Raw genomic sequence first — 16,901 nt, 5'->3', positions numbered from 1 at the left:
GGTTACTCCTCACTGATTTCAAATAAATTTACTCCTGTGCTTGAAAATAAGTGTGCCTGTGCAATAACTTACAAGCAGCAGCTATCATTCAACATCCAGGCTCTCGTACCACACATTCTTTAAACAACAGCACTGAACAGGGGGATTGGATCCCGTCAAAACTCAAATTCTGTAGCGCACTGCATCTGCATTCTTTTCTGTAACCTAGATTGCCTCAGACAACTACCAATCATTCTTAAAAGGTGCAGGAAACGTGAATGTGGAATAGCCTCAGCCATTTCCACAACATTCTCGACAATGAAAACTTATCACTAACCGAGCTTTCTGTCTTATTTCATGACTCTGCACTCCCTTGCGCCACGGGGGACACAGGGGGAGCAAGCCAAAGCAGAGGGAGCCTTTCAAAGTAGAGACAAACGCTGCAAGAAACAGAAGGGAATATTAGTGAGAAAAATGGTTAGAGTTGCCAGGGTATCCTATTATTTTTTATTTATTTATTTTTTGTGCTGTTGTTTGTTTGCCTGCTCCTTTTTCTTGCAGCCTGCTAATGTTCAGTGTGACAAGAAATTATGGTCTACTTGTGTAGTTCCCCTGAAGAATGTGATTTAGCATTTCCCTACTGTAAAAGCATTCAGGTTGCACATATTGGGATTTCAGTAAATATTTATGTCAATTTACCCTTTTAAGGTGCTCCCAGGTCAGCAGTTACTTTTTCTTGAGCATCTTAGCAAACGTCAGTCCCTGCTGCACTCTGCCTGTACTAGCAGCATTATGATGATGGGTTTAGTATCCAGATACTGTCCCCCCAGCAAGATGATTAAAAACATCCTACTCATCTCATTTAGGTTCCTACGTACTAGATTACAACGCCGCACAAACACGGGAAAGGGTCTGAATCAGCAGTTCGTGACTCCAGCAACTTCCTCCATCACCGAGCCCACAACTCCAGTGCCCCAAGTAAACCTCATCACAAAATGCCCAAGCTCCACATTAAACACAAGCAAGTTCCTGGCTCCACCACTTCCCGCTGCAACCCTGTGGCACAGCTTCCGTTTGCCCAGTTTGGCTGTTTTATTCTCAGCTAGTTTATAACAATTCAGTCTTAACCCACCACGAGACATTGGTGTCCACCTTCTTAGTTTTCATTTGTAGCTCTGCTTTCATGCATCACAGAATAGGACTGACATTTTGGGAGGGAGGGGGGAAGCAGGAAAAAACTGGAGTGACAGATGCTCTATAAAGAAATAAAATATTGCTGTTACCTTTTTCATTTTCTTTCAGTAGGATTCAGGTGGATTATCTCCACCAACAAAAAGATGAGTGTTTTAACCCTTTTTTATTAAATTATGTCTTCCCTTCCACTTACAATATGTATAAAGAGTTTATGAATCTGATCGGTTAAACAGAATGTTGTAAGTTTTTAAAAATAAGTAAATAAAAAGAGATGAAAAGACAGCCTCTGATTACAGACTGACTTGATTTAATATTTTCTTTAGGTATTCCTGAGATTTCAAGTGATACAGTACTGGAATACACTTTTGTTTTACGTGTTGGAAATACACATTAATACTGCATTGATTTTAGTGACAGCAACATACTCTTCTCTCTAATATTCAGAGTTTCCGGACACATTGATACAGACTATGCACAAATAAGAAAAAATTACCATGACAAAGTATCCTTAAGCATTTCTCTAAATGCATCAGAAAATAGTAATTTATTCATAAGCATAAATTCTATCCGTACAGATAATGCCTAATGCTATTAAAGTTCTCAAAGGAAAGGTGAATACATAATATCATGTTGCCTATTAATAAGAATATCCCAGAGACATGCTTTCAAATGCTCAATTCATATATCTCCCTAAAATAAAAATAAAAAAAAAATTACCTTATTTTTCCTTAACATTCTTAGTCAACTAAATCTCCCCACAGCATTGCATTGCAGCAACATGATGTCAAGTTACAAATGTTATGAAATGCAATGCTTACAGCATGTATTAGTGGGCATCCACTATATTGTTTTGCTATACCTCAAAAAGCACAGAATTTCACCATGAAACTAGGCAATATAGAGCTGATGTAACTCCAACTGAAGACACAATGTAGGAGCTGAATCAGGTTCTTTCAAACTTACTTTTAAAGCATGCAAATGTAGATAGCTTCACTTTAACATGCCAGCAAAGAAAACATTTCCAAGGAGACACAGGAAATATGAAATAGAACAATTGTTACCATAATATTACCCAAATTTAAACTTCTTAAAAGAAATAACATAGCAATACATACACTGCTGCACATAGACAGGAGTGGCATTTGGGGAGAATAACATAGGTATGGTACACTTTATGTAACTTACATAATCAAAACCAAACCACTGACTACAATATAAAAACCTTTGCTTAAATGTAATAAAACATATCTGTATGACAACATATTTTTGTCTAAGACTACATTTGATTTTGTACATTACAGTTAGGATGAACAGATGTGGCAATTGTGTTCCTATCTGCAAGGAGTAACAAGATTTAGAATTAACAACAGAAAGCTGACTAGTTCCACATTATGTTTCTTCGAGATGTATTTCCTTGACACTGTCTGTGCTAGCTGACAAGGAGAGGGTGAAGTAAGAAAACACACATTCTACAATTCATGTGAGGCCCATTTTTGTTACAACTGCTTTCATGAAAACGTTTCTATTTGTGAACTACCTAGTTTTAAATCAAATGACCTGCCATGCCTCCTGTGACACTTTACTTTCCTTCACTAGGAACATGTAAGTGCAGTGAAAGAAAACCGTATGACCGTTACCACCTAAATGTCTTATCTAGATAAGATATTCTCAATGAACAAATTTGTTCTTGCTGGTTTCCTCCCAGAAAAAAATCTGGCTTCGCTCGTTCAGAGATTTTCTCCTTATAATTTGTCCTGCTGATGACACACGTCCCACTGCTCCAATGGAGCGACGAGTGGGCTCCTACAAGTCCGGGAGTGACTGGGTATTGCAGTGCCATATGCCTGCCGGTGCCCTACTCACCCACATTACACCATTACACTTTTATACATTTTTCATAACATAGTGTTGATTCATCCAGAAAAATCAGTTCAGCACACAATCGGCGAGCACAAAAACCAACAGAAATAAGTCAGGGGGAAGACAGGCTTTAAATAAAAACGCTCATTTGCGAGCAGCGCTACGTCTCTCGCTAACCCGTTAGACTTGTATCTCCCTTTTCCCGTTCCCGAATGCACCTGCCAGCCGGACCCGGGCAATGCCGGACCCGGGCAATGCCGGCCCGGCCTCCCGCACGGCCCGGGGCGGGAGGGGACCGCGCTGCAGCCGGGGGCGACCCCGGGGCCGCGGGCAGACCCCGGTCCAGCGGCCCCCTTGCCCCTGGGCCGGAGCTGCCACCGCCGCGCTCCCTCAGCCGCCGGCGGGCGGGGATGAGCGGGCAGCGGCGGGCCCGGCGCGGACAGCTCCCCCGGCGCCGCCGCACCGCCGCCTCCCGCACGGCTGGCGCTGGATGCGCCGGGAACTTTCCGCCCCGGAGATGCCCCGCCGGGGGCCGCCGGCCCGCTCCGCTCCGGCCCGGCCGTGACCTCGGAGGGGAGCCCCCCGCCGCCCCGCCCGTCCCGCCGCGGCCCGGCCCGCAGTGCCGCCGACCCCGTTTGTGCCTACTCACCACAGCTTCCTCTTTAAGGGCATCAGACTGCCCCTGTTGGAGGCGGTCACCCCTATGGCCATCTGCAAGACAGTCAGGTATTTCTGATACTTCATTTTGCCGTCGCCCCCCCTGTCCCTGCCTCGTCCCCGCCGCCGCCACCGACAGAGTCTCTCCAGCCGCTGCATGCAATCATCAAATTTTTATTTCCAGGCATCTGCCGTCCCTGCGTCGCGCTTCTTCCCCTCCTCCTCCTCCTCCTCCTGCCGCGCTCCCTCTCTCTCTGCCCCCCCGGCTCACGCTCTCCTCCTCCTCCTGCCGCACTCCCGCTATCTCTGCCCCCAGCTGACGCTCGCCTCCTCCGCCTCCCGCCGCGCTCCCGCTCTCCCCGCTCCAGCTGACGCTCTCCTCCGCCTCCCGCCGCGCTCTGCCCTCCCCCGGGCCCACGCTCCTCTCCTCCTCCTGCCGCTGGCGCACTCCCTTTCTCTCAGCCCCCCGACCTGCCGCCGCTGCGGAGCTCACCCTCCGCCCCGCACCCGCTCCTGACCAGGCCGCTCGCCCCCCGTTTTGCCGCCTCCTCTTCCTCACCTGGGCTGTCGCCCGGCCGCCGCCTCCCCTCGCTAGGCCCTCGGTGGGGCCTCGGCCTCCCCCCATGCCCCCTCGCCCCACAGGCCGGGCCGCCAGCGGGGCCGCTCCTCCCCTGCCCCCCCGGGCAAGCCTGCCTTCCCCGCCATCCCTGCCCGCTCCCGGGGCGCTCCCCTCCCCGCTTACCTGGGGTATCCCGCCCCCGCCCATGCGGCGCGGCTGCTGCTCTGCCCTCCCGCCATCAGAGGGGCGCCATGCCGCAGCCCGGCCGCCGCGCAGCGCTGCCCTCTCCCCGCCGCCTCGCTGGCCTCGCCGCTAATCCCATTAGCGCCTAGAACAGCCCCATGTTATTTTAATCATCTCCCCCCCTCCCCCGGCTAACAATGTGGGTTGTGGTAGCCGAGCCGCGGAGGCAAACGCCTCGCCACCTGTCGGGGTGGCCCTGTGGAGGCGGTGAGGGAGAAGGTGAGGTGAGGATGAAGGTCAGAGTAACGGCGAGGATGAAGGTGAGGAGAAGGGTGAGGTGAGGATGAAGGTGAAGAGAAGGGTGAGGTGAGGATGAAGGTGAAGGTGAGGAGAAGGGTGAAGGTGAGGATGAAGGTGAAGGTGAGGAGAAGGGTGAGGTGAGGATGAAGGTGAAGGTGAGGAGAAGGGTGAGGTGAGGATGAAGGTGAGAGCAAGGCAAGGTGAGGAGGAGGATCAGTTGAGGATGGAGGTGAGAGAAATGGCGAGGGTGAGGAGGAGGATGAAGGTGAGGAGGAGAGTGAGGCGAGGTGCGGGCCGGTGGGACAGCGCTGAGGGGAGCAGCACTTCCCGCCCAGCCTCCCTGGGGACAGGCAGTGCCTGAGGTGGCTGGGGAGCAGCTCACCCCGCAGCGGGAGTCGCCTCCAAAAAGCCTGGTGAGGCCACAGCGGGGAGAAGACACCACCACCCACCCTTTTCTTTTTTTTTTTTTTCATGTGAGGAAAGCAACTAAAGTGTGTTTGAAAATCAGGTGGTGGTTAAGTCAAACTAAAAGTATTAGATGTTTTTAGAGGGGTGCTCACCTTCTGGATACTTCAGCAAAAATAGCTGAACATGTAAATGTGTAGTGGACTTAGGTGTGACATAATTATCATTACCACCTTAATCTTTGTGCCTTCCTCCTCAAGCTCTGTGCTGAGAAGGGCAGAAGACTGGTGTTTGTCAAGTGTTTTTGGAATTAATTCTGAAACACGGTAGAAAGCAATCAGAGACCCTCCTCAGCGCAAACATCCCTAAGTGAAGGGTAGTGCTTAGCTGACACGTTGATTAGTATCAGTGGGAAATACTTTGGCTAGAGATACCCTGTTTAAGTATGTAGATATTTTGCAGAATGCAGATATGAACAAATCCATGCTGAAGTGACAACTTTTCATTAAGATGCTGTAACATAAATAGTATGAACTGTAAGACTTACCCAGAGTTGAGGTCCTAAGGTGTCACTGTCAGCTAGGAAAGATACTGTGAACAGCATTGTCACTTTATGGATCGGATGAGCATTTCAGTGATTATTTTTCTTTTTTTGTGTGTGTACTGTATACCTCAAGTCTGTAGTAGGCTACATTCTCCCTAGGCCTGTTCATTACGCAGGAAGGAGAGAAGATAAATATATTACTTATAAGCACAACAGATTTTAATTAGAAACATAATAGTTATATTACTGTAGTTAATGAGATGGATGGCTTTGCATTTTCAGCCAAGAAATCTGAGATGTATACAAATGTCCTGAAAGTCTGTGTCACAAATTATTTAAAAAATTCAAATGCCAACTCAGTGCCCAGTATGAGCCTGCACATCTACAGTTCTCAGGATACTGTTAATGGGTTCTCTGTCTTCAGGGAGATCAAGCATTAAAAGCAATGAGGGATAGTTAACTTGAAATCATTAGGAAGATTAAGGAGGAGGAATTAATTTTTGTACTTAAACAATGCTAGTAGCATACTAACTAGAAAGTCTGTATCTTTTATAGACAGAACGTCAAATCAGTTTGAAAACCTATAGAGATCTTACTAACAAAAACTGTAAAATGAACACGTTGCTTTCTCCTTCTGTGTATCTAGTCATCATTAGCTGACTGAAAAAACGCTTGTTGCCCACACAAGTTATAAGAGAGCAAGTGTGGGCTGATTTTGTTCCCACCATCACTAGTAGAATTCTAGCTACATTGTAATTGAAATATTCATTTACACTTGTGGAATCCTATTAAGAAAATCCTGTACACCTTGAAATGGTAGGAAATGCTGACTAAAAGAATGATCAGACTGTGTTAGTATGAATGCTACGTTTCAGTTTGAATCTTACACCCGTCAGAAAATTACATGTTATTCTTATCTCATATAGAAATTCTTGAAAGAAAAATCTAGTTTTAGTCTGGGACATAAATTTATTTTAAGTATCTATATATAAAAGTTAAGAAATGTGCCAACAATACCTTGCATAAAGGCTTACAGTGGAGACTGGGTGCATATTCAAATCTTTATTCAATTACTTTTAAAGTCTAGTGTGATTCCTATTCTTAATTCAATAGGAATTCCTATATCTATTTAAATTAGCAAAATATTTAAATTTGCAAAAAGTTATTCCAGATTTAGCTCTGTAGTTTTCGATGATGATACTTTATCTGGTACTAACAAATTAACTTGGTTTATATGTTTTTATATATCATTCTTGATGTGCAGAGATAAAAAACAGATATTAATGAAGAAATTTTATACTCTAATTTCAATTGGCATTATTCCTATTTCTCTCGTACCTGTTCCTTTGTAGTGTTGCTCCATTTATGTATTGCCTTTCAGAACATCTTGCTTTAAGCACTTATGTTTTATATAGCTGAAAAAGTGAAAAGATCTCATCTTCCTTGCCTTTCAGATGAACAACCTATCTTTAACAGGAGTCAGTCAGCAGCTTCCAGATTAGGGTAAGCATCCGGACATCCTGCTGGTATCTCTGAGACCTGTGTGAACCCATTACCTGAGGTAATTCCAAAATTTATACAGTAGGTATCCCTGCAAGAGAGGCAGTTCATCATATTTGCTGTTCTCAATGCAGACTCATTCTGAAAGCTGCATACATTTTTTCGAAACTAGTATGCATTTTAAAAACAATTTAATTCCCGCTAGATCACTGCAGGTTAATATAGTTGTTTCATAGTTTTTTTTCAATACAAAACCAATCAGAACCATACTAATTTCTTAATTTTATCTGCTTGGGTAACTTAACTGCAGACTTCGCCTCAGAACAAACTCTATAATGTATCTGTTGCTTACAGTCCCCGATGCCCCTACCTCTTCTGCAGCCCACGATGACCTTCCAATGCACTTCTTGGCTCAGAAGAGCAGACTGCTCCTTCAGACAGTTAAAGTTATGATATTATGTATGACTGCTGCGCTTGAGTGGATCTGTGGTTGGCACAAACTCCACTCATGATAGTATGTTTATACTAGGACAGGGATGTACCTAGAAGATAGATGGATGGACCCTGCAAAGGTGGAGGTTGATGCCAGTGTCTGTGATCTAATCTTGACCCAAGGGAGTGTAATTGTGGCGTAAAACTATTTTAATCCTAAATTACGCCTCCCATTTTATCAGTCTTAATATGGATAGAATATATATGAGGTTCCACATAGTGCAAAGCAAGATTTTACAGCATTATCTGCTTCTGCTGATTTTAGATTTGATTTCAGTAAGCCTTTCACTAGAACAGGGATTGCGGAACCTTATCTTGCTTTCCTTTATCATTAGCCTCACACATCCCTGTAGTGTCAGTTGTCACGAGGTGCCATCCTTTTCAGACTTTCACCTGCGTCACTCAGTCTTGACTGAGCTCACAGGAGGAAGAGAAATTTAGGTCTGACTCAAAAGACTTTGGAGATGTTACAGAAATGCACTTTTAAGTTTCGGCTATGCTTAAGTTACTCCAGATAATGTAGTCTTTCTGCAATAATGTGAGGAAAAAGACACCATACCTCTAACTGGCACAGCTGTGCTGGTGAACAAGCAAAAATACTCTTTTTTTGCTGATGTAGCTGATTTTGTTCAGCAAACCTGCGTAAACTACACTGTCTGGCAAAAACAAAAAAATAATCTCACCAGCATAAATGACATCTTTATTAGTACTGTAATGGCCACATCAGCAACTTTTGAGGGTAGATTAGGCCTTAATGACACATTTTAAGCCTTCAATTGCATTCAGTTTTCAGTTATCAAAATTGTATTAGAAGTAACGCAAATATTAAATAAACTTGTTGCTTTTTTATGACATATTAAATAGCATATTTTATTTGCATCTTTGATTAGTCTTAATTTGAGCTTTACTCTGCATTTAACAGAGACTTTTCATAACATTATATTGTCTATTCCATATACTTCTCGATACTGTGCTACTGTGTATGCTGAAGAATTAATATTTTGTTTAATCCTGTTCCTCTTGCTGACTTACTCCAATGACTGATTAAGAAAACCCACCTCTTGATACACGTCATATTCTATACTTCTGCAGTATTTAATATGATTTGAGAACTTTTTGTTACACAGTTCAGTTGGTAAAGTGGCAACATACCAGAGACTGATACAACACAGCACTGACATTAAAATTAGACAATAGATGACTGATCTCCATCTCTACTCTAATTTAATCTAAATCTTCCTGTTTACTAAAGAGGGTTCTTTTGCTGCCATAGTTGTTAGTAATATTTTACTCTGTTAATTTGTACAGTTAAGTCAGTTATAATCATAATATTAATAAAGATTTATGTTAACTAAGAGCATTAATGCAGATCCTTCAGGCAATAAAGCTACTGAAACAGACTTTCTTGCCATTTCAATCTGTCGTGTAAGCTTCATACCTCTCCCATTTTCTTTCCAGAAGGAAAAAGAAAGGGATCATACCAGTCAAAGGCAAAAATGTTCCTTAAAATCTACAAGTATGTCAGATGCGGTGACTCCAGGGGTTATTTTCTCCCTCCTCAAAAGTAAGAAAAAAGTGTGTGTGTGTTTCCTATCTATGCATTTACAATACAGGATTCTGTGACTTTTTCTGATCTACTGGGGCTTTTCTATACCCACATTAATTCATTCATTGTATATAATTCAGAGCCTTTTTCTGGTCTACTACTGTTTCTTCCATAAGTTCCGTGCTATGTGAAGATCTATAAAGATACATACAGTACCATCTTAGAAAACAAACAAAAACACTTGGAGGAATTTTCCCATCTTATTTTACTGCACAATTGACCATCTACAAAAGGGAAAGTTTTCACGTTTCTTTGAAGTGTTTTCATGACAGACTAACTTGACTGATGGCAAAAAACTATGGGTCGAAGTGGGTATGGTAATTAACTGACACAGTCGTTTAGAACTAACTTGCATTTTTTGAAACAGTTTATCCTGGTCATTCATTTGAGCTGCCAAAATACAAAGAAGTAAATAATTTTGCTTTGGAAGGAAAGAATGTTCATTGTGTTTTCTCGGAAGAAGAAGAATATCTTCACAGAACTTTTATTTGATTATGGATTATCCCAAGAAAGGGTTTGCTTGATTAAGCAATTGAAATACTTGCAAGAAACTTGCAAGCAAGCAAATAGCCCTGTTTCACTACAGTCAGGGCTGTTTAGTAATGACTTCTTGTACAAATAGTATTAGTGCTGTTCTACCAGGTGTGATGTGGTGCCACTTTATACTATTACTGTCAAATTTTAGGTTACTGCAAAAATAAGAATACTATTAAAGTGAAGAATCCAGGCTAGAGCAAAGTGGACCTGTACTGCCACTTTTACATTTACCCATTTCTTGCAAACTTGTAATTCTAAGATTTTACCCTTAATAAAAAAAAAAAAAGAAAAAGAAAAAACACCTTAAGTCAAAATTATCCAAATATCATATTATGCCTGACAAGCGTGACCCTCTCAGAGGATAAAATAAGCTTAATGTAGAAAAAAATAAGCATATGCATGAATTCTGTTAGTGCTCTCTGATACGGCTTATTCATGTAGAAAACTACTGGAGGGAAGAAATCACCAAGCATACAATTTCAATGTGAGATGCAAAAGAAAAAGAAGCGTAAGTAACATCACTTCCCAGAAAAGATTCTAAGAAATAGATTGCCATCTGCAACACATCTCAGTCTCAGCACAAAAAGATGTAATTAATTAGTCTTGCTAACTGTGTATTGTTAGAACTGTGAGAGTATGTAATTCTGAGGTGAGGTGTGACCAGACCTTGTTATCATTCTGGGATGTAGAGTTGCCAATAGCTTTCATTTTTAGATGTTGTGCCTCATGGGGAAGCCTCCAAGCATGCAATATTAAAAGAGAAGGGGAGATTGTGAAAAGCAAGGGATAACGATGGTCCCCTGAAGCAAGGGTGTGGAGTTCAGAAAAACAAAAATTTAGAATACTGAAGGCTGAGGGGAAAAAAAAAGTATATATCTGAACTGTTATGGTAGTCATGTTATAGAACCACTGTGAAAAATTGGGAATGAGGACCAAATACATAAGACTGTACTCAGTTGTCTAGAAAGAACTCTTCCTTACATTTCCTTTATGTTTTTTTTTTTAGTTGAATAGTGAGTTCTGTGCATGGTACCTGTACGCATCAGGATAAATAGATTGAAATGAGAGTATTACTAAAATTTAAGGAGCTTATCCTGCCAAAAATTACACGTGTGCCTCATTTTATAAATTAGTAGTAATTCAGACTCTTCTTTAGCTTCATTAATATCTTTGACAGTAATGTTTCCACATCCATGAGATATAAAGCCTGAAGGCTAGCTGGATGTTTCATGAATATGTTGAAATGGTTCAGAATCCTAGTTGAAGACTGTTTTATATGTCTAGTTGTATATTTGCACATTTACTACAAATGAAAAAGTGAAAAAAAAAAGTGAAACACATTTTTCACTTTCAGGAGGAAAGCTGTTCTCATTACAATGTATATGACTTTTAACGCTATACTACTTTAATCAGATTACCAGTACAATGGAAATTAATGTAATAGGATTTACTATAATTAGAGGCAAGTATACAGTAATCTACTATGAAATGAACACAAAAATGTTAGTGGAGCTTATTACAGGGATACTGTTTATGCTAATTATTCAATTTTTAAAAAAACACACTAAGCCTGATTTTAATCAGCTGTGGTTTTTTTTTTAACAAAACTTTAATCAAATAATTCAGCCCAGAATGGTTAGAAATAGTCAAGTATTGCTCTTTGGGACAGAGAGAAGTGGAACTAAACACAAACAGAAAAAAATCTAAAGGACTGCAAGCTACTAATTTAATTGTCCTGTCTAAATAAAAGATAAAATGAAGAGTATAAATGATAAAATAATGATAAACAAGACTTTTACAATGTGGATGAAGGAATTAAATTTGAATGTATGGTTTTAACCCTGTAAGTGCTCATTATTTATCGATATTAAGATATAACAAATGTTCCTGTAATTCCAGTGTAGGGAAATCTACATGAAATTTTGGTGCAGGTTGCAGATCTGTTTCCCAAGTGTTTATACTGTTATTATAGACCCATCTCTTGTAACACCCTGATAGATCATAAAATTTAAGATACACACAGTAAACCTAGCAGGTAGGAATTAAAATTGAAAAGCTAACCAAAAATTATAGCTAAACCTGATAACAAAAGCTTTGATGCTGCAGGGAACTATTTCTGTGCGTAGCTGGGACTACACCTGGTGAAAGAATCAGGTTGAAGGATTGTTTCCTACGCTTATGCTTTCATCAGTAAGTGGCTCGTGCCATACCCTAGTGACATGGTATCCTATTCTACTGGAGACATTTGGTTAGATCCAAAATGCGGTAGTGGGTTACAGTTTGCATCTTCAAAATTTTCAAAAATCCAATACGACTATTTTCAAGAACAAAAGCTATTCATGCTGTCAAGAGTCTGCAAGATCTGGTCTTCTGGTCACTGCATTTTTAATTTTAAGAAAGCAGCAGAGGTAGCATTTGTAACATTCCAGCGAGATGAAGCCCACCCATTAAGTGCGAGGTGAGGGGGGCGAAGAGTGTATATATAGTTAAAAAAAAATAATGAGAGATACAAAATCAGCTTAAAGGAACTCTTGAGCCAAAGTTTAAAAAATGTTCCAATTTCTGAGAGACTAAGTTCAGACAATATATTATATGTCTGACTAGGTATCCCAAATTCTTGTTCAACTTTGAAAATATTGGTCCAAATGAATATAAAATATTTTTAATAAAAATGTGATAAAAATTTGAAATATGTCATTAAAATAATAAAAAACTTGATCAAAATTCTTTCAGGAATATGGAAATTAAGCATATAAAACATTTTTTCTCTTTAGATTCCTCAAGAGCATCTAATACAAAATAAAGAACAGATCTGTTCAGTCCAGATACAGGTATTTTTTAAGATCAAGCTTGTATTTTTTTACTTTATTGACTACATAAAGGATTTACAATCCTCTATATTCTTTTACTAACTGGTGTCAAGACTCTTCCAGACTCCAGTAAGTTATTTATATAGGATAAAAATTCATGTGCAGATCAACGATCTTGCAACAAACCAGATTTTTATAACAAATAAGCAATTTTCTGTCCTCTGCTTGAGAGAAGACACAATCAATTCTAGCTTCTCTTATACACTGCAGTTATTACTACTTTTGGCATAGATGATCTGGCTCCACATTTGCTGTGAGTAGACCAATCTTTTTTTAATTGCCCCAGTATAAAAATAAAACTGCCGTTACGGCATTCCTGATGTTACACTATCAAATTGCATAAGGCCTTACATCCTGGAGAAAACACATGAATAGCGAAAGGGAAAAAGGGGAGAATTAAACAACTTACTGTTTTTCCCTTAACACAGAACAAAAAGTTCTGGGTTTGAGTTGCAGGGGTGCAGTGTGTTTTGATTGGTTGGCTTTAAGCAAAAGAATAAGGTAAGTAAAGTAAATAATGCACTACTGAGATTTTGTCTGGTAAGATAAATAGACTTAAATCACCTTTTGCTGTTATGGCAGTTTATGTAACATTTTTCTGATCTGTTCAGCTTCTCTTGGTTATTTTTAGACATTAAAGTAACAGAAGTGTGTACAATACTATTGTACAAGATTTTATTTATCTAACTTAAAATTGGTCATCACATTAGTACTCTCTCATACTGAAATATTTCTACTTCCTAACATGTCCCAAAAATGAATCAGCAAAAGATATGAAATGAGTTATATTTTGATACACTCTCTTTGTCCTTTGTTTGCACTTATTACTTAACTTTTTTGCTTGTAGCATCCAAAGAAAAAGCAAGACCCCATTAAGGTCAGGTGTACTCAGTGGCATAAAATTACAGGGCCACACTGAAGTCATTATTTTATAGCATGTGAGAGGCTGGTAGTGGCGTTTAGTCCATGCATTTTGGTGAGTGTTGGAAGCAGTATTTCTGATGAGTGTTTTCCTGGAGCTGACCTGGATAGTATCTGTCCTAAGATCTGTCCTGCTGTGATCTGCACTGCTACAATGCCAGCATACACCACGTTAGCAGTTACTGTGTAATTACTCTTCTCGGTATAACCTACAACCCTTTTTTCTCATTACACACTAGCAGGTTTGAGAGCTCACTTGCTCTCCTGCCAACCAAGCAATTTACCTGCCATCTGCATGTAAAGAGCACCCAAGCAGTTATGAATTGGTCTGGTTCTTAGCACTGTGGTTTTTTGGGAGCTGTTCCTTAGCTCTCCAGTCTTTGGAGCAGCGAGAGAGGATGCAACAAAAATGAAAATAAAGCTCTGGGGTTTATTATTTTAGTTTTAGTTAAAGAACCCTACTTTTTGATTCTGTGAAAATTCTGCAACAATGTACAAAGGACAAATTTTGAAGATTGACTAAAAGAGCCATAAATAGACATCTCTCCTGGCACCCTAAACATCTCTGCAAATCTGTTCATTTTATTGCAGTAGTGCAAACTCTTCCTCAGAACCATCTGCACCACTGCTGAGATTTGAAAACCAGAACACATAAAAAAGACCATTGCTTAACGGATAATGAGTAAGGGCGCTCTCAAACCCATGGCAGTTATATTCAAGCCAACTGTCCAAGCAGCTAGAGCACATATTCGTTGCTCTCACTCCCAAGTGACAGGTACAAATGCTACAGAAGCTCAGTGCATTTCTCTGAAGAAAATCAGCTGATATCTCACAAATCTAGTGTGGTATTCAAATAGAATGAATAAAGCGGTGACCAAACACCAGAACAAATAAATAGCAGTGAATTTCCAAATGGAATAATGAACTCAAGCCTCATATCTCCTCACGTAGCCAAAAGTGATGATGTTCCACTTATTGGGAGTGACCTCGCAGTGGCTGGAGATACCCTTTTGCAGTGCTGACAGTTTGAATGTGTACCAGAGTACACTGACAGTAAAAGAAAATGCAAAGATCTCTGTAGAAGACAGAAGACAGTGTTTGTAGGAGCAAAGCAAAAATACTAACACTTGCAAGTAGTCACTGCAAAACACATTCAGTGTGGTGATCTGTGCACATCATTGTGACAGCAGCAATAAATCATAAGCTCTGCAGCTGTTTCGAGGGAAGGTTTCCTGTGGACCTAAAGCCAAATATTAAGGTGGGTCACGTTGTATTGGATTCACTCCTTTCAATAGATAAGTTTCTGGTTATTGTATTATGCAAAGAACATACATACCATCTGTGGGCATTTATGAAATGTTATTACTGTGCTATCTACATTGTGAACAGAACAAAAATAGTCTCTGCTCATGGCTTCCTGTATTTTCATGTGAACTTATCTCCAAGTAATCTGTCTTACTTTTAAATGATATATTCTGCTGCAGCTTCTGAAAGCATCTTTGTGTTAGCATCATGCTGCACCCGTTATCTGATCATGTGATGTACTAAATACCTTCGTTTCCCACTGACTTCTGTAATGTTGACAGTGTAGCGCTGGTCTACCAGAATAAAACTTTCAACTGACTGACACGGCTCTGATTCCAGTAATTCCTTATGGGTGGAAAACACCCTAAGAAAAATCATCCAGCATAGCAGCAGAATAGAGTTGTCCAGTAGCAAGGAAGAAAAGTTCTATATAAGCATCCCAATGCTGCAAGAAATTTAATTCTTTTGATGGGTTTAAAATCAGGATAGTACCGATGTCATTTCTCAGTTACTCTTCATTCTACTTGATGCAGACATCTGACATCTCTTGACAAATCTGATGCTTCAGAAGCTCAGCTTCTCTCTGGTGAACTATGTTACAAATACAACCAAATTCAAGGTCATAGCTAAGAATCCGAGTGAATGTGATTAATTTAAATATAATGCATAGAATCTCATTCCCCTTTCTGTCATCTTCAAATTTATACGAGCCTCTCTGAAGCAGTGTCATGGTGAATGACACCAGCCTTGAGACTGATGAATTTCTGGGGGAGTTTGCTACAAGAGTTATCCGAATCTTCATAAAATCTTAAGATTTAATTTGCATTTTCTTTGCCATAGGTCTTTTATAGGACAAAGAATGCCAATTTGAGAGACACTACTTTTCTCTTTACAAATGCATTGTCATACTACTGGACAAATAACATTTATCTGTTAACACACCTAACATGCACCAATGACAAACATTGTTGCTCTGGTAGATAGCATTATTTAAAAATTATTCCACCACTTCTAACCTACAGCACGTGCTCTTAGCACCTTTTGTCGCAATCTGTGTTTCTCTGACTCTCATCAGCATACTTTATTCTAGCAGCCAGCTGTTTGCCCTCTGAACTCAATTGGCCTTCACTAGACAGAACAAAAAGATAATATTTTCCGCTATTTTTTATCAAGACACCTTGAACACATGTTCATGTTCTCCACGTGTTTTTTGGCTAACATTAAATAGAAAGAGACTAGTAAGGAAATGACCCATCCAAAAGCCCTGTAGATTTCGTCTTAGCTTCTTCTGCAGGCTCAACACTGAAACATCCTGAGACCTTTTCAGAGAGTTTGTTGCTAGCTTTTGATGTTCTTCCTTTTTTGATGCTTCCGCCTCCAATATCATAAGCTAAATTTTTCTTTGCAGTCTGTTGGAATTGTTCTAGAAACAAGGAAGTTAATCTTCTATCACCTACACAGAGTGACATTGCTGTCTTCCATTTGTTTAGCAGCAGCGCTGAAGTTACTCATAAATTGTGCCATGCATTTGACATATAGCCAACCATCAGAAGAAGCAAACTCACCCCTCCCCAGATATTATTCCTTCTTTCTATAACTTCATTGTATTTACAAGACACTGCTACTTATTACTATATACAATTACTTTTATGTACCCTTGTCAACCCAGAAGAAAGAGGAGTTCCATCACCTGGCTTGCACATGCAGTTTTCGGTAATCTTATGAATAATTAATGGAAACGTACATAATTGAGCCCTGTTTATAAGAACAAGGTTTACAGGTCATTTATAAAGATATTGTTCCTTTTTTCACATTTGTCTGTAGAAGGAATACACTTCCTCCTGTCTATGTTTCGGTAATAACTGTTAGTAAAGTTATACGGAAATTCACATAAAGTATAGAAGAACAATATTAAAGGCATGAACGAACCCTGGAAGTCAGACAATTTCAAAACTGAATTTAAATTATCCTCTTGCGCCTGCCTGCTGC

At 40.2% G+C, this 16,901-nt stretch overlaps 1 protein-coding gene across 4 annotated transcripts in view; it reads right to left on the bottom strand.

Annotated features, from left to right (window-relative positions):
- The window catches only part of TJP1 (tight junction protein 1), a 196,012-nt gene that overhangs the window by 159,255 nt on the left and 19,856 nt on the right, over positions 1-16,901 (bottom strand). For 2 of the 4 annotated variants that reach the window (XM_074155815.1, XM_074155817.1), the window contains exon 1: positions 3,683-3,849. The exons of 1 other annotated variant lie outside the window; for it this stretch is intronic. In XM_074155815.1, the coding sequence (XP_074011916.1) occupies positions 3,683-3,849 (167 nt within the window). Of the gene's footprint in view, positions 1-3,682; positions 3,850-4,441; positions 4,489-16,901 lie in introns of those variants that run through there. One more of the 4 variants, XM_074155816.1, reaches the window with a different exon arrangement.

Source organism: Numenius arquata, chromosome 11 (assembly GCF_964106895.1).
Source record: "Numenius arquata chromosome 11, bNumArq3.hap1.1, whole genome shotgun sequence".
Lineage (NCBI taxonomy): Eukaryota > Metazoa > Chordata > Aves > Charadriiformes > Scolopacidae > Numenius > Numenius arquata.
The sequence above is the reverse complement of the archived record's forward strand: the minus strand, read 5'-3'. Positions and strand labels throughout refer to the sequence as shown.